The sequence below is a fragment of the Peromyscus maniculatus genome, chromosome 16, assembly GCF_049852395.1.
Source record: "Peromyscus maniculatus bairdii isolate BWxNUB_F1_BW_parent chromosome 16, HU_Pman_BW_mat_3.1, whole genome shotgun sequence".
Taxonomy (NCBI): Eukaryota; Metazoa; Chordata; class Mammalia; order Rodentia; family Cricetidae; genus Peromyscus; species Peromyscus maniculatus.
The window spans coordinates 33,292,068-33,316,197 of record NC_134867.1 but is presented as its reverse complement, the minus strand read 5'-3'; the positions used below and the strand labels follow the sequence as shown (position 1 = coordinate 33,316,197).

The window sequence follows — 24,130 nt, the reverse complement described above, 5'->3', positions numbered from 1 at the left end:
ATTAGATAATAAAGTTTGTTTTGATCCATTTTATTCCACATAATGTTTTTGAATTTTAAAATATTAATATTCATTAAATATATTAAGACAAAACAATAACCATTGTTCAATACATGGCTCTTACCTACATATTTAAACTAAAGTGGACATTGCCTTTATAATGAAGTCTAATTTTTTCCTCTTATTCCCTCCCATCATCCCTTCTTTCCACCTTCCCATTCTCCTCCCTATCTCACCCCTTTTCCCTCCTCCCTTCCTTCCTTCCTTCCTTCCTCCTCCTCTCCCTGTTTTTCTGTCCTCATCTGCTACATCTTCTGAAATACATATGAGCTGCTGTTTGTTTGTTTAGATGATTCTAGGGGGTTCTAAGCCTGGAATTGGAATTGCTGTACAGAATCACCAGTAAAATACAGTTCACTGACACAGCAGCGCCGACCCTTTGCAGCATGATTTGGTGGATATGGTTTGCTGCTTGTCTTGGGAGTGCCCCCCTTGGTCCTTTTCATCGTGTCTTGGTATGTGTGGACTGTCTTCCTCTATAAGCAGTTACAAGTGTCTAACAGTAACTTCAGGTTTTAGCTCTGATTACCCAGTTCCCTGAGGTTCCCATCAGGGTTTCTTGGATGAATTCCATGAAGGCTACAAGGATTGCTTCATTGTAACCTGATAAATTCAAAATGGTCTCTCCAAATTTGGCAATAATCTGTTCAGATAGTTCTTCTTGTGATTTTTAACAATCAATAATTTTATCTTAGCTGTACGTATGATCATGGACTTCGTTAGAAAATGTTAAATAAATCAAGTAATTATGGTTATCTTAAATAGTGTAATTATCTAATTTTTATAATTAAAAAAGTCATTGTTCTCTGTATTGCAAAGCTATAAAATGACTTTAGAAAATTCTATGTGTGTTTTTGTGATTGTGTGTTATCTAAGATTCTGAACGCCAAAAGGTCTGACTTTTGTAAAGAAATATAAATGTTGGGGATGGAGGAGCAGATGTGTTATTAGAGTATTTGCCTAGTATGCACAAAGCCCTGGGCTCAATCCCTCTCACATGCCTCTGATTCTAGTACTCTTTATGTAGATGTTAATGGATCAGAAGTTCAAGGTCATCCTTGGCTATATATCAGGTTTGAATGTAGCCTGGACTACAGGAGACCCTGTCTGGAAAAAGAAAAATAAAAAAGAAAGCAAAGAAAGAAAAAAGAAAATAAACATATTTTACAACAAGTAATTGGTTTTCTGGCTCCAATTATATTACCCAAAGATAAGACTAGATCTGAATAATCTCTCTCTCTCTCTCTCTCTCTCTCTCTCTCTCTCTCTCTCTCTCTCTCTCTCTCTTTCCCCTCTCTCTAAAACTTAAAGCCAAACAAATGAGAGAGAATCTAAAGAAATATAAAGAGCTATAATTCTTTTTCTGTGCTTAAAAATACATTAAAGTAGCATCTAAAAATAACATTTACTTCACAAGAAATGCAGTAATGGAAACAAAAGGTTAGAAGGGTTGAGAAAATTCAACCATAAATAAATAAATTGTGTGAACTGTTATTTAGTTTTGAATTAACCTGAGCAAATCCAGTCTGTTCTGTTATTTCCTTTCACTCCCTTCTCTGTTAAAGTACGGCTTACAGAGGCAAAAATTTATGACTGTCAGAAAAATATGTAAAAACACCAATGATTTTAACTCATCAACTAATGAGGGAAATGGTAATTTTTAAAGGTCTCAGAGCTTGATAAGATGTACATGTACACACATTTAATTTGTCAATGAACTGTGAGAACAAGGTTATTCAGTAAAATACAGGCTGTTGTGACTTTAGGGCTTATTTGGTTCACTTACTTGTATGTACTGGACAAAAGCTGCCAGTTATTTGTCCCATGGAGTTCTACTACAGCCCATGTAGAAGCTGAGCCTAGTGCTACACTGCAAAGATCATCTAGAAATTTCCTGTCCCTGCTTCCAGGCTCTGCACAGTCTTCTGGCACCTCTACTCTGAACACTCATAACATGAGTGTGTCCAGAGTCCTCCTAGTCTCTTCCTACCGCTCTCACTCGGTCCTGTATAAATGATATTAAAATCCTGATGACTATGTGGATAGTTTAAATCTCTTTCTTGACCTCTAATCTCCCTATCCAACTATTCATATTCACAGTGCCATGCCCTTTCATGCCTGATACACAGTTGAAATTTGCCAAGTCTAAAACTAAATTCTGAGTTATCTTTTCCACAGAAGACCACTTCTACCCTTGGGGCCTCTTAGATGGTTACTGTCAGGTCATCATAAGTCTGACCCTTATTTTCTTACACTCCATGGGAATTTCTTCAAGAAACAGCAATCCACCCTCTGAATGTAGTAGTGATCACTTTTCACCATGGCCACTATTCCCGTCTCTTACCATATCATGTGTGCCCACACAGAGGTATTGAACTCCAGGAGGATGTGGGAAACACAGCAGCATTTAGATATACCAAGAAGTTAATGATTAGTTTATGGAATCTACTTTTAAAAAGGAAGTACTTGTTTTAAATAAGATAAGTAATGAAAATTTTTTGGTCTGAGTTTATCAGATGTTACTGGACTGGACATTGTTAATATATATAATGGAGTTTTTTTGTCTTGATCTGTCAAATGTTAATGGACTAGACATTGTTAATGTAATTTGACTGTATATTGCATATACTTATTGAAGATAGTTTTTCTTGTATTAGTTATAAGCTTTTTTAATTTTAGACAAAAAGAGAGGAAATGTGGTGGTATTGTGTTCCCCAAAATATTGTGTACTCTAATAAATTTATCTGGGGTCAGAGAACAGACAGCCACTAGATACAAAGGCTAGAAAATGGTGGCACTCACACCTTTAATCCTAGCATTCCAGAGATAGATATCCCTCTGGATCTCTGTGAGTTCAAGGCCACATTGGAAACAGCCAAGCATGGTGACACGCCTTTAATCCCAGAAAGCCAGCCTTTAATCCCAGGGAGTGGTGGTAGAAAGCAAAAAGATATATAAGGCATGAGGACCAGAAACTAGAAGGCATTTGGCTGGTTAAGCATGTGGCTGGTTAAGCATTCAGGCTTTGGAGCAACACAGTTCAGCTGAGAGCAATTGGGATGAGGACACAGAAGCTTCCAGTCTGAGGAAACAGGACCAGCTGAGGAATGGGCAAGGTGAGATAGCTGTGGCTTGTTCTGTCTCTCTGATCTACCAGCATGGACCCCAATAACTGGCCTCGGGTTTGATTTTATTAATAAGAACTTTTAAGGTTCCTTCTACAATTAGTTCTTCAAACTCAAGTGTAGAAACTAGCTCTCAAGACAGTCTTCTCTACTGAACAGTTCAAGAAATTGTTATTACATGTAATATTAGTTCCCCAATTTATAATTCTATGTAGCTATGTCTAATATTCTCCATGAACACATAAAAAACCTGATTTAAGTATGTTGTAGCTTAGGAGACTGAGGCAGGAGGATTACTGTGAGTTCAAGGCAAATCTGGGCTACAAAGTAAATTCCAGGTCAGGTGAACCTATAGACACTATAGCTTATAGAGTCTGTCTATCTGTCTCTCTGTCAATCTATCTATCTATCTATCTATCTATCTATCTATCTATCTATCTATCATCTATCTATCTATCTATCTATCTATCTATCTATCTATCTATCATCTATCTATCATCTCTCTATATATATTTATACTGTGTATATAGTATATATAGAGAACTATATAATATATATACACACAATATATATATATATATATATATATATATATATATATATAGTATAGAATGACACCTTATTTCAAAAGCAAATACATTTTTAAAATGTGAATGAATATTCTGCTACTTTATTATGTTGTTTTAAGTTGCCCTACAAAACATCTTCATGCATACTTCATTTTGACTGGTTCTCTTTAAACCATCCTTATGTCCTATTCCCTCACCCCATCTTCCAGCCTTGCCATTTTCCATTGTGACTTTTTAACCTTACAGTAAGATCTTTCACACCCTTTCTGTCTCTCACTAGAAAATAAACAGGCATATAAAGAAGAATAATAAAATAAAAAATCAAAACAAAGCAAGACCACCGTGATAAAGCCAGGAGGTCTTTCTCACTTCTCTTTCTTAAAGCCTCATCCCTCTTGAATAGGGCCCTTTCTAGACTCCTAGACTTTGCCCAGTTATTCTCATGTAAATACACAAATTTAACAGTTTGAAGCTGGATCCACATATGAGAGAATATGGGGGTGGGGGGTAATCATTTTTTTTATGAGCCTGAATTGCCTTACATAATATAATGTTTGCAAGTACATAAATTTCATGATTTCACTTTTCTTCATGATTGACTAAAATTTCATGGTATATATATCCCGCATTTTCATTTTCCATTCATCTGTTATTGGCCACCTAGACTGATTCCATTCTTCATGTACGGATTTCTCTGCTGTGGAGTACAGAGTTCTTTGGGTACATGCCCATGTGGTGGTCTGAATGAAAATGTTCCCCCACCCCTAGATGCTTATACATTTGAATGCTTGGTCCCCAGTTAGTGGAACTATTTGGAAGGGATTAGGAGGTATGACCTTGTTGGAATAGGTGTGGCCTTGTTGGAGGAAGTGTGTCACTGGGAATGGGCTTTGAGGTTTCAAAGTCCCATACCAGGCCCAGTCTCTCTCTCTGCCTGTTTGTTGATCCAGATGTAAATTCTCAGTCCCATGCCTTCCATCCTGCTTCCATCCTTCCTGATATGATGATGATGGCTAACCCTCTGAAACTGTAAACCAGTCCCCAATTAAATGCTTTTTAAATAAGAGTTGCATTGGTGATGGTGTCTCTTCACAGCTGCAGAACTGTAAGCAACTAAGACACAGTTGGTATCAGAAAGTGGTGTTTTGCTGTGACAAGTCTGACCATGCTATTGTTTGGAGGAACATGGAAGACTTTGAGACTTTGGACTAGTAAAATGGTTGAACCCTTTAAGCAAGACTTTATGGGCTTCTTAGTAGGACCACAGAAAACAGTAGTACTGATGGCAATGAGGACTAGGAAGCACTAGCTCAAGAGGTTTTGGAGGGGAAGAGTATTAGTAAGTGGCCTAGAGGGTGCTCTGATATTTTGGGAAAGAGTGTATCTTCTTTTTTCCATTTCCTACGAATCTGCCTGAGGATAAAATGGAGAGTTTTTGGATTAATGTCTTTGGCAGCTGAAATTCCAAGGCAGCCTACTATTGATTGTATCACATGGTTACTAATGGCCACTCTTACGCAGGTCTACAATAAAAAGGAATAAGTAGGACAAAGAGAAATGCAAAATGTACGGTTTGAAAAGAAAAAGAACACCAGGAGATGTAATGTTGGAGCCCAGTCTCATGGTAAAGGAGATAAGAAATTGAAAGAAAGACCTAATGCTAAATGAAATAAAGGCCATGGTACCCTCTGGCAAGATCCCACCCACCTACACTTCCCACTTGTGCAAAGGAATTAAAAGAAAGCTTAGGCAGCCAAGGAGCCATCAACAACAGGAATCTGAGACAAATGCCATGCCAGGTGAGGCCAGGTTCCAGTCCTGGCAAGCAGAAGAGCTTGGCAGCTTTGTGGTTCTGGATTTAGAGTCAAGAAAGATATGAAAAGGGGTTGTAGAATCGTACTGAGGTTAAGGAAATTGGCCAAGGCCAGTGGGTGTGGCAAGTCCAGAGAGGCCCTTGTGTGAAGCTGTGAGGGTGAAGCCTGGACTGCTTTGGAAATCCCAGGATGTTGGAGATGACAGCGCTATGATATATCTCTCAAGGAGAGCTGTAGACAGTGTGTGGAACAAGGCCAGGACAGAGAACTGTATTGCAGTCAACAAAGCTGGAAGGAGTGGGCGATAAGAAGAGCCATCTAAGACCATGGACATTGGATGTAGAGCTGTAGAATTTGGAGTTTTCCTTGCTGGGTTTCCATCTTGTTTTGGTTCAATATTGCCTCATTATGCTCCCTTTCCTTCCATTTTGAATGGTAGTATATATTTTGTGCCACTGTATGTTGTAAATGTGTGATCTGCTTTTTGGTTTTGATTTCACAGGGAATTACAGTTAAGAGATTGCCTTGAGTCGCACAAGGTATTTTGGACCTTTAAACAGTGTTGAGGCTGTGAAAGTGTATGGAGACTTTTGCACTGATATGTCTACAAGCCTGTAGGGCCCAGGGAATAGAATGTGGTAGTTTAGATGAGAAGAGACTTCATAGGCTTTTATGTTTGAATGCTTGGTCCCCAGCTAGTGGAACTATTTGGGAAGGATTAGGAAGTGTGGACTTGTTGGAGTGGGTGTAGCTTCTGGGTGGAGGTATGTAACTGGGGGTGGAATTTGAGGTTTCAAAAGTCCATGTCATGTCCAGTCTCTGTCTCTGTATGCTTGGCTACCTGGCTACAGGTCAAGATATAAACTCTTCATCCCATCCATGTCTGCCTGTCTGCTGCCATGCTTCCTGTCATGATGCTCATGGGTTAACCCTCCAAAACTGTAAGCCATCTCTCAAATGCTTTCTTTTATGAGTTGCCTTGGACAAGGTATATCTCAACAGCAATAGAACAGTGACTAAGCTACCCAGTGATGGAAGAGTTGGTTCATACGGTAGTTTTATTTTTAAGTTTCTGAGAAGCTTACACACTCATGTGCATATTGGCTGCACAAATTTCTTCCCCAGTATTTGTTATAATTTTTCTTTTATTGAAAATAGATTTTTTAAAATACATCTGATTATGTTTTTCCATCCCCCATACCCTCAGATTTTCTCTACACCTCCCCTCTCATTCAGATCCACACCCCTCTTGTCTTTCCTTAGAAAACAAATAGGCACCTAAAGAATAATAATAAAATTAAAACCATAACAGAATAAATTGGAATAGGACAAAACAAACAGAAGAAAAGAAGCCAAGGAAAAACACAAGAAACATACATAGATGGAGAGACACACACATTCATACACAGGAACCCCATAAAAACAAAACTGGAAGTCATATATGTAAATGACCTGCAAGGTTAAAAAACACTTCATGACAAAACATGAGACAAGAACCTGCAAAGATACCATTGAGTTTGTTTTGTGTTTGCCATCTACCTCTGGGCATAGGGTCTTCCCTTAAGAGTAGTGTGTATATCCAGTAAGACTCCATTGGAGAAAACTAATTTTTCATTTGTAAATGGTTTTCAATTGGAGATAGAGTCTAGGTTAGGGATGGGGGCTTGTGTCCACTTTTCCTTTCAGCACTGGGCCCCCCATCTGGTATAGATCTGTGCAGGCCTTGTGCATGTTGCCACAGATTCTGAGTTCATATAGGTGCTGTGTTCATATGCCATGTTTAGAAGGCCTTCATCATTTGGTGTTCTCTGTCTCATCTGGCTTTTAGAATATTTCTGCCTCCTTTTATTCAGGCTTCCCTGAGCCCGTGAAGGGAGGGATTTGATGAAAACATCCCATTTAGGGCTATGTGTTCCAAGGTCTCTCACTCTCTGCAACTTATTTAGCTGTGGGTCTCTGATTTGTCCCCATCTGCTTCAGGAAGAAGCTTTTCTGATGATGTCTGAGTGAGGTACTGATCTATGAGTCTAGCAGAATGTTGTTAGGAGTCATTTTGACTCAATGTTTTAGCATTAAGAACAACAGTATTTGGTTTTTCCCTAGGTCCATGGCCTATCTAGTCTTAGGTTCTTGGCTACACAAGGACCAGCGTCAGGAATGGATTCCATCTTACTGAGTGAGCCTTAAATCAAATTAGATGTTGTTTGGTTACTCCTACAAGCTTTGTGCCACTTATTGCACCCATGTATATTTCAGACAGGACACAGTTGCAGACTGAACAGTTTGTATCTGGGTTTATCTTTCTCCTTTGTTAGCGTGCAGAGTACATTCCAGGACCGGGAAACACTGGTCTGCAGGGCTGATGGCTCCAGCGAGGCACCAGCTTGACTTTTCACATTGAATGAGTGGTTTAGGTGTTGTCTTCAGCAGTAGGGTCTTGCTGTCAGTTTGTGGAGAGCAGCCAGTGGCCTTGTCAATAGTCTCAGTTGTTTGGGGGTTCTCATGGGACCCCTTTGGCCAACAATTTGATTAGATGTCAACCATTTCCAGTGGTGGAAGCTTTGTTTGATGATGAGAGATAGCCACTTGGGGCTCTATCTCACCTCTTATTTGGTGATGTCATTTAGATCACCTTCATATACTGTGGGAGGCCAGCTCCCACCTTTTCAAGGGTTCTTGTGAGAAAGATATCAAATATCTTCTTGAATTTCTTTCTTCAATGTTTTAAAGTTTTTAAATCATACTAGTCTTTCACTTGCTTGGTTATAGATAACCCAAGATACTTTTTTTTTTTTTGGTGGGGGGCAGGGAGGCTGTTACAAAAGGTATTGTTTTTCTGATATCTTTCTTAGTCCATTTGTCATTTGTAAATAGGAATGGTACTGATTTTCATGTGTTAATTTTGTCTCCATTTACTTTCCGAAAGTGGTTATCATCTGTAGGTGATTCCCAGTGGAATTTTTAGGGTGATTTATATATACACAATCATATCATCTGTAATTAAATACTTTGACTTTTTCCTTTCCTATTTGTATCCTTTTGATATCTTTCTGTTGTCTTATTGCTCTAGCTAAGACTTCAAGTACTGTTTTGAATAGATATGGAAAAAGTGGACAACCTTGTCTTGTTTGAGATTTTGAAATTTTTTTTTGTTGGTAGACTTTTAATTACTGCTTCTATTTCACTAGGGGTTATAGCTCTGTTTAAATTGCTTATCTGATCTTGATTTGGCTTTAGAAGGTGGTATGTATGGAAAAAATTATCCATTTCTTTTAGATTTTCCAATTTGTGGAATACAGGTTTGTCAAGTACATTTTTATGATTCTCTGGATTTCCTTGGTGTCTCTCGTATGTTCCCCAATTCATCTCTAAAATTCAAATGTCTCTTTTGGCCTTCTTGTTATTTAGCTAAGGGTTTGTCAATCTTATTGTTTTTCTTTAAGAATCAATTGTTTCATTGATTTTTTGTTGTCTTTTAAAATTTGTTTGTTTCTTTCTATTTTATTGATTTTTCTCCTGAGTTTAATTATTTCTTTCAACCAACTCTTTTCTTGTGTAATTCTTATTGTTCTAGAGCTTTCAGGTGTACTGTTAATTTACTAATACTAGATATGTCCATTTTTTCTTTTTTAGATTAACATTTTCTTTGGTCAGTGTGTCTATTTTTTCTATTTTGTCTCTAATGCTTGAGATTCTCTAGTCCATCTCTTGTATTCTGTTGGTGAGACTTGCCTCTGAGTTTCTTCTTGAGTCCCTATGTTTTTCATTTCATCTTAGTCTCACTTTGTGTTTTCTTTATTGATTATGCTTCCACTTTTATTGTCCTGAATTGTTTTCTTCATTTCATTCTACCATTGTGTTGTCATTAATAGAGTTACTCCTATGTGCCTGAAGATCAGAGGACAGAGCCAGCCACAGAGTTAAACATAGAGGTCAGGCAGTGGTGGCACACACCTTTAATCCTAGTACTCGGAGGCAGAGATCTGTCTGGATCTCTGTGAGTTCAGGGCCACACTGGGCTCCATGAGATTGATCCAGTCTAGGAGAGAAACAGAGCCAGGCACACACCTTTAACCCCAGTATTTGGGAAGCACACTTGCCATTAATTCCAGCACTAGGAAGGTTGAGATAGGAAGTGAGATGGCTGGGCAGAGAAGGGCATATAAGGCATGAGGAGACAGGAACTAGGACCCTTTTGACTGAGGGCTCAGGAGCATTCGGTCAGAGGATTTGTGGAGTTGGTGAGGTGAGAAGTGGCTGTGGCTTGTTCCTTTGTCTCTCTGATCTTTCAGCATTTACCCCAGTACCTGGTTCTGGGTTTTTATTAAGACCATTTAGGATTCCTGCAGCACTCATACCCTCTTTAAGGTCTTCGAACATATTCATGACAGCTATTCTGAAGTCTTTGTCTTATGCTGGAGCTATATTGCATTTCTCAGGGCCTAGTGTAGCAGGGTTTGCTGGGTGCTAGTGCGCACATATTATCTTGGCTGTTACTCTGTTTTTATTTTAGTATCTGTGCATCTGGGTGTGGTTGGGCTGATTTTAAATCTAGGGGCTGATATCTGGTCTTGTCTTTGTTCATTGGGTATTCCATTCCTTGGTTTCTGTTGCTCTCTCTGGTTCTTAGGAGAGTGTGTGTTGCCTGGTAGGGGACGCTTCTGAGATCCTGCCAGATGTGGCCATGTAGATCACGTTTCTAGATATCAGAAGCTGATACTCAGGAATGGGGATGGGTTAGGAGAAGGGAGTTGAGAGATCCACAGGAGGAAGGAAGGCAGAGTATGCCACCAGGACCTGTGTAAGATCCCTGGGAATGGGGGCAGAAAGGGTAAAGTGGGACACTGATACAATAGGCTAGGTAAAATTTATTAAGGAAATGAAATCAATAAGATACACTCCGACACAGAACAAAGAAGATGCCACTGCTAATCCAGCTGTCCTTGTCCTGCTGTTCTGCCCAAGGGTGATGAGAACCAACCACAAGCCAGGCTTCTCCACTGCTTGCTCCTGCTGCCACCACCAAAGAGAGAGTATGTAACCCCTCTTTTCCATTCTTATTCAGTTATGTGCTCAGAGAAGACTGTGCCCCATAAGGCTAGTCACCCCAATACTATTGGCTGAATGGATCGAATTCCTAGAACAAGAGGGAATAGGGGTCATATCAGGTGGCCTGATACAAAGCTAGGGAAAGACTGGGTGACTGGAACTGGAGGACAGGAGGGGACAGTGAAGATCTCCTATCTGATTTCCCCAGCAGTACGGCCAGTGAGTTTCCAGGCAGTGCCTATAGGGGTTGGTAGCTAAGACAAAGGAATGGGGTGGTAGAAAAACAGTGTGGGAGAAGATGTGGGTGATCTGCTGGGAATGGGTTCCTAAGGGGAGGACACAACATGCAGTCTGCTACAGAACTGAGACTAACACTGGAACACTGGAACTGTAGGAGAAGAGCTCCATTGTTTTCTAGATAATAGCAATTCTGACTGGAGTGAGATGGAATGTAAAATTAGTTTTAATTTACATTTCTCTGGTGGCTAAAGATGTTGGACACTTCAAAAATATTTATTAGCCCTTTGCGTTTCTTCCTTTGAAAACTTTCTGTTCAGTTAATTGGGCTATTTATTGACTGAACGTTTTATATTGTTTTGGTGCTTAATTTTTGCCATTCTTTATATAGTCTAGATATTGACCTCCTGTCTGAAGCATAGATGGCAAAGGTTTTCTCCCATTTTGTAGTGTCTGTTGCTGTGGGATGTTCTGTATGGCAAATGTGTTGCTCTAATTGGTTAGTAAATAAAACACTGATTGGCCAGTAGTCAGGCAGGAGGAAGTATAGGTGGGACAAGGAGGAGAAGAATTCTGGGAAGTGGAAGGCTGAGTCAGAAACACTGCCAGCCGCCACCATGACAAGCCACATGTGAAGATGCCAGTAAGCCATGAGCCACGTGGCAAGGTATAGATTTATGGAAATGGGTTAATTTAAGATATAAGAACAGTTAGCAAGAAGCCTGCCATGGCCATGCAGTTTGTAAGTAATACAAGTCTCTGTGTTTACTTGGTTGGGTCTGAGCAGCTGTGGGACTGGTCAGTGAGAGAGATTTGTCCTGACTACTATGGGCCAGGCAGGAAAAGCTACAGTCTGTTGCCTTTGCTATTTGATATATATTTTTTTTCAGTGCAGAAGCTTTTCAGTTCTATGTAATCTTCCTTGACCAATTCTTATGGCAATTTGTACTATGAGGGGAGGGCTATTCAGAACTTTTTGCCTATACCTACATCCTGATATATTTCCTCATATCTGTGTCAGTGTTTCCATCTTTAAGTTAAGGTTTTTGACCCAGTTTGAGTTTTGTGCAGGGTGAGACATATGGATCTATTTTAATTCTTCAGGTAGAGAATCACAATCTTTTACCTTGGAAAATTCTTAATTTGTTTTTCTAATCATAACAGAAGAGACAAGAGTCACTTTCAAAATAATTGATTTCTCTGATGTGGCTGTCACCATTCAGGACACTGAAATGTGTTGATGATTGAACCTTAGATTCAAAAATATTATTTATACCTCAATAAAGGAATACTCTGTGTAAGATTGCTTACAGCACCATAACAGAGAGCTAGAGGCTGGGTAATATAAACAAGAGAAAATTGTTTTCTCACATTTCAGTATACTGAATGTCTAAGTTCAAGGTGTCGGGGGTAGGGGGCGGTGGTGGCGTTGGTCTCTTCTCAAAGCTTCTTTACTTTGTTTGTAAGTGGCTGTCTTCTTCTTGGTTCACTCTCAAAAACTGTTTTCTGATTTCTTCTTTTAAGGCCTAACTCTATGTCCTCTTTTTTTTTTTTTAGTTGTCTTTGTAGGTTCCATCTCCAAAACTAGTCATATGCAGAGGTGAGGGTTGGGATTACACATGGATTTTGTGAGGACACAGTTCCACTCCTAACATTCCCTTATCACTAACGGACACAGATGTCACACCCATTTAGGTCACAGGTGCTAATGCTAACCAGTGAGTCTTATCTTACCACTCTCTAGATTCTAAAATAATGTTTGAGTTCAGCACCCAGACCAGGTAGACTTTCCCTCTGCTTGAGTTTTGGACCTGCAATATGAACTAATTTCAGTCAAGTAAAGGAGGAAACTACATTTTAATGTGTTCACATATCTCTACTATCTAAATATAAAGTAAAAAAACAGAAATAAACATGATAATAAAGGTTTTCCAGGAGTGTGATCTTTGCAGGTAGTTGTAAAAATGACTCCACATTTGCAAAACTTTACTATTTTGTTTTGTATTTATGTTGTTAATATTTATCTGTTTTATCCATAAATAAATCCAGTAAAATCTCCATAAAATCAGAAGATTTCAATTTGTTAAGATTGTCTTTTCTTTTGTGAAGTAGAAAATCTAGAAGGGCTTTGTGGTCGGGGACAATAGACAAAATGATAGTGAGAGAAAATAGTTACAATTTTTATAACTGCTAATTGAAGCTGTGCGTGTCAGGGTTCTGGTGACTTGGAGTTGAGGTCTGTCTGTTCTCTTCTGTATTTTCCATGCTTGGTGGTATTTACTATGGTAACTTCCATAAAAGACCCTCACATTTTTTTTTTCTTTTGAAGTGCCAAGCACCTTTTAGAAAGGAAAGGCTGACAACCTGGTAGGAGTGGTTGTTTGGAAAATAAATGACAACTATTCACCTTTTTTCATGATTGCTGTCTATGACAGGAAGTGAGAAAATTGCTGAGAAGGACTGATTGAAAAATAATTTAACTTACTGTGGGATAAAAATTAATTTGATATTTGAGGTGGGAAATTAAAGTATGGTGGAGAAATTTGTCTTTCATAAAATTTGACTTTAAAATCTAGATAAGCTCTGCTCACGCACCGTCATGGATCGACTCTTCAGTATAATCCTAGGGTGAGAGAAATCTACTCAAAGACTGGCAGGGTACATTTTGTCTCAAAGAACTTTTCTGGAACTATGTTGGAAAATATTACTAAGGCTGGACTCTGAGCACATTGTCACCCTTCAGGCTACCCTTTAGCTCCTTCTAATAAAATATGGAGATAGCAAGAGACTTGAGGTTTTTATTCCCAATCACACATTAGACTCAGTTGGAAACTGGGGTGTGTGTGTATGCAAGGACCCTACTCAACATTATTGCTTAATTGATACAGGGCAAAATCCATATATAATTTTTTTTTGTTAATGCACCAGAGCCATTTTTAATGTCTGCCTGCAATCAGGAGGCCCTGCATTCATCTCAAAGGACACCCTGAATCCTACCCTTCCAAACCATTTATCTAGAATTGACTTCAGCAGGACTTGCCTCTGATAGGAGTGTCAATCATGCCATTTGGCTTTCAAATTTATGTATCATTCTGAGCAGAACTTGAGGAAAAAAAGGGCTTTTTTTTTCTTAATTTAAGGAAAGCATCTTTATTCATGTTTATCATACTCAGTATCCAAAATAAACCCAATAATTTATGTCAAGGTCCACTGCAGAAGTAATGGTTGCATTTTCAAGACACATTGGATTTCAAATAGTTTAATGGCTAAAAGACTGATTAAAAGGCAACTAGATTCAATATAGATTTTTTTATGTGTTTGGAAATAACCAAGGTCATGATAATAGTAGGAATTTCAAATGACTATAAAATTCAGTTGGCATGGTAGATAATTATTTCTTAATAGTGGTGACTTTCTTCATGGAGAAGATTCCAAAAACCCTTCTGCTCTAGACTGAATCAGAACTGCTGTATCTCACAACAGGTTTCTTTCTTTTCTTTCTTTCTTTCTTTCTTTCTTTCTTTCTTTCTTTCTTTCTTTCTTTCTTTCTTTCTTTCTTTCTTTCTTTCTTTCTTTCCTTCTTCCTTCCTTCCTTCCTTCCTTCCTTCCTTCCTTCCTTCCTTCCTTTCTTTCTTTCTTTCTTTCTTTCTTTCTTTCTTTCTTTCTTCTTTCTCTAAGGAAATAGCTTTAAAACCCAAGCTTAGGTTGAGAATCGCTTTCTATAGACTAGAAACGTGGATAAATTGTGCAGAGCAGCTGGCTAATGGTAAAATGCTAAGTGTACATTTGCCATCACAGTGATGGAAACAGCGCCTTCATTCCCCTAGTGGATACCACCTCCTAGTAGATCACTCTCTTGGTGCTCAGTTTTTTGTTTGTTTGTTTGTTTGTTTGTTTTGTTTTGTTTTTTTTGTCCTTTTACATTGGTGGTTCTCAACCTGTGGATCATGACCCTTTCCACAGGGGTCGCCTATCAGATATCCTACATATCATATATTTACACTGCAATTCCTAATGTTAGCAAAATTACAGTTATGAAGTAGCAATGAAATAATTTTCTGCTTGGAGGTCAGCACAACACGAGGAACTGTATTAAAGGGTCACAACATTAGGAAGGTTGAGAAACACTGTGTTACATGTTCTGAATTATTAAATCACAACCATTTCTTCTGAAGGTGGCAAATGAAATGTTTCCTTTTAAACTTGAATAAAATCCAGCCTAATCTTGGTTCCCACATGCCTTTGAAGATGACTGAACAGAAAGAAAGAAAGAAAGAAAGAAAGAAAGAAAGAAAGAAAGAAAGAAAGAAAGAAAGAAAGAAAGAAAGAGAAAGGAAAGAAGGAAGGAAGGAAGGAAGGGAGGGAGGGAGGGAGGGAGGAAGGAAGGAGGAAGGAAGGAAGGAAGGAAGGAAGGAAGGAAGGAAGGAAGGAAGGAAGGAAGGAAGGAAGGAAGGACTAACCCAGACTTTTTTGTTTGTTTTTGTTTTTGTTTATAGGAAATGAATTTGTTAGGTCACAGTACATGCCAGAAAGATCAAGGGGGACATGTCTTTGAAGCGCCTGGTGGGTTGTCTCCTGATAAATACAAGTTCTGTTTCCTCGCTTTCTCTCCATCTCAGTGTAGGTTGTGAACTCCCTCTTATAAACCTAGAGTCCACAATCTCCTGAAGTAGCAGAGGCTGTGAGCTTCGCTGTCATTCTGTAGCTTGACTCTGGCTTCTTCTCGAAGCCCATAAATCATTATCAAACAAGAAAATCAAGTAATTAAGCTCTCTGGCCTGAATCTGATCTATAATATCAACCCTTCAGCATGAAAAGGTATTCACTCACAAGGCTACTTAAATGCTCTAATAATGAACTTGGATTAGAGAAATGATTTGCTAATGCTTTTGCAAACACAGGGACTGAAGAGCCTGATTGCTTTCCAATCACAAGTACAGAATCCACTTGTTTTCAGTGGCTTGAACACAAAGCCAAAGCCAACAGCCATGGAAGAGGAAGACAAAATTATTCATAAATGTTGTCTCTTTCTATAGTTGCCTCCACAAACTGCATGAGCTCTTTTTTTTTTGTTAATGATGACTTCAGGGCATGTTGCAAATTCATTTTATGGTCAGTTACCTTTCATCTTTAAAATCATACAAAACATGCAATTATTTAGAATGAAATAATTGGTTTAATAATCATAAGCTTGAAAGAGAACTTGAATTAAAATTCAATCTGTGGTCTGAATTATCACCACCCGAATACAGAAAGAATTCTATGTATGTGAACACATTAGTTTTATTAATATGCATAGGAAAGTATATTGTTTAACTTGATACACTTGTTTTGATGGACCCTTCACAGACTTGAACTTAGGTTTATTAGGTAGTTGGGCATGACACAGGTTGAACACCTCTTAGTTCCTGGGCCTTGGCGAAATTAATCTCCAGTGGCTTGCCTGTGCCTTTGGTGAGCCTCAGAGATCGGATGCAACCTCGGAACCGAATGTTGGTGGTCAGGCCAAACTGATTGAGACCAGCTGAAAAGACAGAACAAGAGGGGTTTTTTTTTCTTCCTTACAAATGCTGGAGATCCAGACCAGAAACCTTGTGCACACTGGACAAGCACTCTACCATTGGGCTAACCCCTACTCCCAGAACCCACACGGGGCCCCAACTGGCTGTGACTCCCCATCCAGGAGATCTGAGGCCATCTTTTACAGGAACCAGGCATGCGCATGGTGCACAGACACAGATGCAGGCCAAACATCCATGCACATAAAATAAAATAGAGAGAAAAGTCAAATGCAGCCCCGGAAGGAGACACTGTCAGTCTCCTCTAATGTCTTTTGTTCTGTCAACTCGTGCTGAATACGGCACATTGTTTTTGCTTCCCAAGCAGAAGGACTTTGCATCAGGGAGGACAGAAGAAATTGTCCTTTCAAAATGATGACAGCTCACTCCAGGAGTCTGTGTTGTTCCAGTGCTCACGAAGAAGCAGTGGCCTCACTGCTCAGTTCGCCACTCTTGCTCATGGGTTTTTTAGGTAACTATGCAGTTCACATGCTGTATTTAATGGGTTGAAGAAGGTTTTTTTTTTTTTCAAATATAGATTTATTGCTTGGGTTTCTTTGTAATATAAATATAAACTCTATAATAACCTATGTGCGAAACTAGCTACATTTAACCTGGAGAATTCCAGAACAGAACTGGAGGAAACAAGTTCAACAACATTTTATGATTCCTCTGAGACATTAATTTTAAACTCAGAGTTCCTTCCCCCGCCCCCACTAATTCTGCCTCAACTGCTGTGAAACGCTTTATATCTTTTATAAGGCAAATTCATTTCCTTTAGCTTTATCCTCCCCTTGGATGAAACTTTGGGAGTGATTATGAACATTTCAGCCCCATGTGGTTTAAATAAATGGTCCTCTCATTTTACAGACTGGAAATTATCGGCCAAGTGTTATTTATGGGAGGAGATTGCCAGGCGGGGAGGTAAGTACCCTTCAGTCCACATTCTTGGACATGGTTCTACAAATATACATGTTGAAAACCACAAACACAAGGAGCAAAGGACATGTTTGCTGGAGCAGCGAGCACTTACCTGGGAAGCCGCCCACAAAAACAGGGTCGTTGGTATCAGCTGATGTCGATGCTGAGTTTGGGCTCTGGGCATCCACCTGGTTTCCATCCACCACAAGCTCAAGGCGGTTTTTGATCTTCTTGGCAGTGACTCTGTGCCACTGTCCATTACACATATGGCCTGGGATCCCGGCATCGTAGACCGCCGTGAATCGGCCAGCACCATTATCCACGTGGAACATAAGCTGGGAAGCAGGAAAATGAGCCGTCACAGGTGGCTTCAGTAGAGGAACGCTCCACAGCCCACACAGTGGAAATTAGAGTCTGGAGTGAACACAACTGAGGGCCTGTTCAATGTTTTTCTGAAAAAAATCTGGACCAGAGTTGAGTCTGGAGAAATAGCTCAGCAGTAAAGTGCTTGACATGCACTTAAAACTACTTAGTTTATTTTAAGTATTTGGTTCTGCTTATCCGTTCACGTGCTTAACCTTGCTTCTGAGTTCTTGGATGTTTTACTCTGTTGTTTATGGGATGGTTTGAAGACTAAGGGAAGGAGAGGGAGGCAAGGAGAGTGTATTTTAGATTATCTTTTCTTTGCAGGAGATGCCAGCACCAAAGGATGGAAATGATGGGTACAGCTGAAGTGCAGTTCTTGAGTTCAGTCTCTAGAACTCAAGTGAAAAATCTGGATGTGGCAGTCATGGGTTCATAATCTCAGCATAAGGGAAGCAGATTGGTGCTCACTGGCAAGCCAGGCTACGCTGCTGGGTGTGCTCCAAGCCAGCAACAGAGAGTATCTCCAACAGAAAGGTAGACAACTCTTCGGGATAGCCCTACACAGTGTCTTCTTCTGGCCATGATTCTGTGAATGTGTGCCCACATACATGTGTGCCTCCAAATGCACATGTACACATACATGTACAGGCACAATCAAGCACACACACACACACACACACACACACACACACACACACACACACCACACCACACACAACCTAGAGGAAAGTTGACATGCAAAATTAAAGCTTAGGACCCAGTGACAAAACACATTCTTTGCTCTTGGGTATTGCCAATGTTACTAGACAATGTGTGTGTGTGTTGTTGGTTTTCATTTCAGAAAAACCACTGAAGAGAGAACAGCAACAACCAAGAACCCAATCCACACAAAAAACTTTCTGCCACACATCTTTTTAGAGTGTGAGTGTTCATGGTGAACCTCACAAAGCTTTCTTAGGAGATATTGCTTAAAGTAACTCACTAACTGACTGACAAATTTGCTTTAAAGGATTGCTTTTAAATGTAAGCTTTTGATGTTTTAATTGTGTTTTTCTTTCTCCTTCGTGGTTTTCATTTTATATACAGGATTAAGAGTTACATAAATTACTTTTTGGGGCAAGTTTCATGTCACAGGTGCCCAGGACCCGAGCCAGAAGGCCAGTTAAACTCCCCACAAGGAAGAACTTGATTAGACGTTCTTGTTTAAATGAGAGAAATCTGTTTTTAGTAACATGGCAAGGTCCCTGAAATTTGAGACACCAGAATTCTTTTGAAGCTGATGAAGAAAAAGAACATGCAGAAATATTAAAAACATTAGTCAGCTTGGCAATAGACTTGACAAGGTAGACGAAAGAAAGAAATATTTTGTTTTAAAAAAGATTAATAAGGCTAGGCGAAAAGTTTGCAAAATCTATGGCAACGTAAATATTAGAGTTTAGGACACTGAGTGGAGTTTGTTAAAGTGACGCTTTGCATCTCTGAAGAGTCTGGTGGAAAAAATCACATGACACAGTGACATGAAAAGAGTAAAAGGCTACAAGCAGGCAAGGAAACTTGAAAAAGATGTAATGAACGTAGGCTTTGAATATTGGACAAATCTAGGAAATTCTGTCTAACTGTTCATTTGTCCATCCTCTTTGGCTATAAGCTCCTGGATATTTTTTTTCTATGTTGCTTATGGGATGATATGAGGAACACAAAAGAGAGAGAGAGAGAGAGAGGCAAGGAAGGTGTATTTTACATCAACCCGTCATGTTTCTTCTTGGGCAACACCGGGACCCCAAGGATGGAAATAAAAGCACAGTGGAAATGTAATTCTTACATAGGAGTCAATCAGAAATTTTGTGCAATTGGCTTATTGGTTGTACACAAACTAGTAATACTTGTATACGTTTGCTTTTTTTTTTTTTTTTTTTTTTTTTTTTTTTTGGAAAAGTATCTGGGTGCTTGTAAGTGAAAACTGGGGACTGGTATGTGGCTGGCCTCAGTGTCACAGGGGAGATGCTTGCCTGTTGTAAGAGGTGGGCTGATTTCAGATTACCTGAGCCTCTTCCCTTTCCTCTGTACCAGCAGACTGTAGACTAGGTGCATAAAGAGAGCAGATGTCCTCGGAGCATCACACTAAGAGCTGAGCATCTAGAAACACTTGGTCCACAATTGGTCAGCACAATTGTGGTGTCGACTGACACATTTAAAGTATAGGCTGGTGTACAGGATGATTGTGATAAAAGTGCACATTGATTGTGATGACCCAGAAGAAGGACAAAGGAGGATCTAGCTTTCTTGCAATGAAGAAGCTATCAAGACCTAAAAACGGAGCTGAGTGGAAACACCAGTGTCACGAGAGGATGAACTGTGTTTGGGCTGCAAACACTCACTCACCTTCTCGTCAATCATTTCGATACCCATTCCATCCATTTTCTGACTGCTGATTCCCAGGAGAACTCCAGTGGGTCTTGTGGTACGGAATTCAAATTCTACAAGAAGGTCCAATCCCACTTTGAACCCACCAACTGGGGAAAAAAAAATCTTGATTAGAGTTTGAGGCTAAACAATTTCAATCTGCAGCTTCACCAGCAGTGTGCACTTTATCACTATTGCTTATTTTCTTAGTTGCCGATGCCAGAGGCCAGGACTTTATCTATACTGCCCCTGGTTTTACTCTTGAGACTGCCACACAATGGAGCTTTGATCATTGAATAACTGAATGAGTGATCACATGCTGAGACTGAATTGTTGAGTAACCAAATGAATGAGCCCACACTAAGACTGAATCATGGACTCTGAAAGCCAGGTATGGTTATTTCAGAAGTCTGCTGGGTTAAGTAAAGCATTTCAATGATTACTCAGTAAAATTTTATTGAGACGCTCTAAATGGCACTACAGTGATTGGAGAGAGTTTAAACAGTCCTAAATATTTTATTAAATGAAGAGAAGAGTTGCAAATATAATTTTTATGGTAAGATTCTAGAACATAATCTTTTCTATATAACCCAGCTAATTCTTTTCTCTACACTTTTTAATATTTGGCTCATAGATTTATTCAGCCTTTAAAAAAGAATTTAAGATATTTCACTTAGGAATAAAATGATTTCCTAGGATCAGTTAAGACTACATGAACTCCACAGAATATTAGGAAAGCATTCAAGATAATCCTCTCTATACCTTCTATTTACTGTGCAAGCAATAAATACCATGTGTGAGCACAACTGTCTTCAGTGAAGGGTGGCACCTGTGATGTGCTAGACTTTTTGTTCTCCTGCTTGATGAGTTTGCATGGGAAAGGGTAGATGGATTTAAAGCAAATTTTTCAAGTAAAGGGCAGAAGGAGCTGAATTGTTCTGGAAAATAAAACAGCAAGAGAGAAGAAGAAAGAAGAAAGGAATGATGTAAGGTGCTTCAACTGAAGACAGAGGTATCGAGGAGGCTGATAAAATGTCCAGTGATTGGGTGGCTGGAAAGCTTTTTAAGAACGGAGATATTGAACTTGTTGTATTGAACTTGTATGGTTTCCACCGAAGTAACCTGCAGCTCTTTCTACCCAAGTCTTATGTGAATTGTGTTCTGCTTTGAGTTGAAGTGGTGGGAGGAGTTGCTGGAAATAGGAGAAGTGATTTCTTTCTTTGGCTCAATTGGATCCAGGGCAGGAACGGGTAGGGGGATGGCAAGCCAGTCCATTCACTACAGATGTTGAAGCTTGGCATCAAAGCTGGCTAAGAGAATGGTATGGCGGCCCCGTGTGAATTTGCAGGAACACTGAGAAACATTTTGACTTTCACAGGACATGACTTTTGGGTTCCATCACATCCTCCAGTATTTCCATACCTGACACATCCCCTCTTTCTTGGAATTCTGCTTTTATGGATATAGGGTTTCCTCCCTAGACCAGAATTTGAGAATTCTAATATCCATTTCCACAACTTTTGCATGGAAGTATTCAAGTCATATAATAAAGCTTTGCTCAAATCTGTTGATCCATAAAACCTTTCCTGACTCCTAAGCAAAATAAATCCTTCTTATAAATCTGCAGAACACTGTGTGTCTTTTATAGTATTTAAAATTTATTTGTCTTTTCCTTCTTGTGATTTCTCAGAAAATTGAATTTTTATTATTGGTAATATACTTTTAAAGATAGGAATTACATCTCATTTACCCATTTCCTACAATTAGCATTCCCACATTATGTCTTCCTTATTTTTCTCCTAATGAATGAATACATGTTACTCAAAAGCACACAGTCCTAAGTATTATCTTATAGTAACTAATGTAAGGGGTTTTATGTAAGAAGAGATTAATTCTATTTTCCTTTATAATGTGATGTTTGATTTCAGTAATGTAGACCTAAATTGGAAATTAATACTTAAAGCCAGCCAAAATGACATCTGTTGTCACTGTCAACAACAAATAGATACCACTGTGCATTACGTGTGTGTGTGTGTGTGTGTGTGTGTGTGTGTGTGTGTGTGTGTGTGTGTGATGAAATGGAACCCTGAAAGGAATTTTAAAGAAAGAAAGGAAGATGCTATCTGTGGTGATATTATGTTCCCCAAAATATTTTGCACTCTAATAAACTTATTTAGGGTCAGAGAACAGAACACCCACAATATTAAACATAGAGGTTAGGCAGTGGTAGCACAAGCCTTTAATCCTAGCATTCCAGAGGCAGAGATCCACCTGGATCTCTGTGAGTTCAAGGCCACACTGGAAACAGCCAAGCATGGTGACTCACGCCTTTAATCCCAGGAAGTAATGGCAGGAAGCAGAAAGTTATTTAAGGCGTGAGGACCAGCCTTAAATATACTATAGCCTGGTTAAGCTTTTAGGCTTTTAGCAGCAGTTCAGCTGAGATCCATTTGGATAAGGACTCAGAGGCTTCCAGTCTGAGGAAGCAGGATTGGCTGAGAAGTTGGCCAGACCCTTTAGGATTCATGCTACAACTGTCTCATTTACAGGAAGTTAGACAGAACACTGAAAAGCCGACCCTTCCAAAGCCAACCCTTCCATGTGCATCTTCTTGCATAGTTAGATTCATCTTGCTGCCATTGATCTCTAGTGAAGGAAACAAAACAGACTCTCCAAATATCTATTTCCCTACAACTTATTTTTTCTGTCAGTTCTTATCAGAATCACACACGTGCATTTTTGTTGTCATTGCTGGTTTGCTTCGGCATTCTTAGAGACTGAACCCAGGGCCTCACCCATGCTAGGCAAGTGCTTTACCATTAAACTACAGCCCCCACCCCACAAACCATATGTGAATGTTTTAGAGGGTTTTTGTTGTTGTTGTTGTTATTGTTGTTAGTTATAGAAACTACTTTTGGGTTTAAATGAAGAATAATAGTTCAGGACCTGGGGACTTCTATTTCGTGGCATAGGTAAGAAGTCAGCATTTATACATCGTGAATATCAACAGAAAGAAAGTGGAAGTACCTCACCTGCATTGGCAAAACCTGTTCCATCAAAGTAAGTCCCCCGCTGTGCATTTGCAAAGCATGTCCCAACGTGGAAGCTGGAAGTGGGCTGGTCCAGGTTAACAGGGGCCTGTTCCATGCGAAGATTCCTAACACAGCCATCAAGACTGTAGGTCACCTGAGCAGTGGGATAGAGGAAATAGATGCCAATTTAGCAGTGTTTTGCCTCCATGTGTAGTCAGTCATCTGGGGGTGTATACTATGTGCAGTCATTAGCCAGTTGTCCTAGAACACACCTTAAAGCTGCCTTTGTCTGGACTTCTGTACCCCAGACTTGACAGCACAGCTGACCCAAATCCGACATTGAACTTGTCCCCCCGGGATGTATCTAGCTAGGACCACAATCGCCTGAACATCTAAGGGACTGGGTTACACTATGTGACCTTTGACTTGACAGAGCTGTGAGTTCCATGTGAGGATGGTAACTTTTAATTAGTTTCTTCTATTCCTGATCTCGTGTTTCTAAGGATAATTTCTTAACCTTACTATTAATGCATTCTGTTGTAATCTATGTTTCCATTTCTACTAAAAAAGACAAGTTTGGATCAATTCTGCTTCCTTCAAACAAAAACCCAATGAAAGCAATGGTCCCTGCCCTCAGAAAAATATATACACAAGATGTGAAAGTTTATATAAAATATTTTTGGGATGATGAAATTTAGAACTAACTTAATTCTATATTCTCATCCACTATAGTCCATTGGATTTAGAAATTCAAGTTCATCATTTTTGCTATCATCACCCCAGACTCATGTTTTTGATAGGTAGGTAGTTATGAAAAAAGGTAATATATATTATTCATATATATACACACAGACACAGCCAGGTGCTGAGCGTTATGACTTTAATAGTGATGGACTTTGATGCATAAACCTGCACTTGCTAAGTAAGTGAAGAAGTCTATCACACTTGTCTGTAATGCAATCACTAAAAACTCTAATTCCATGTGTCTCAGAATCA

The 24,130-nt window shown here is 39.3% G+C and overlaps 1 protein-coding gene across 1 annotated transcript in view; it reads right to left on the bottom strand.

The window, feature by feature from the left end:
- Positions 1-16,007: 16,007 nt before the first annotated feature.
- The window catches only part of Lama2 (laminin subunit alpha 2), a 571,985-nt gene continuing 563,862 nt past the window's right edge, over positions 16,008-24,130 (bottom strand). Inside the window, exons 60-63 of the mRNA XM_076552567.1 lie at positions 23,135-23,288; positions 20,082-20,212; positions 17,446-17,668; positions 16,008-16,378 (exon numbers count right to left, since the gene is read on the bottom strand). Coding sequence (XP_076408682.1) covers positions 16,221-16,378; positions 17,446-17,668; positions 20,082-20,212; positions 23,135-23,288 — 666 coding nt within the window. The 3' untranslated portion in view covers positions 16,008-16,220. The remainder of the gene's footprint in view (positions 16,379-17,445; positions 17,669-20,081; positions 20,213-23,134; positions 23,289-24,130) is intronic.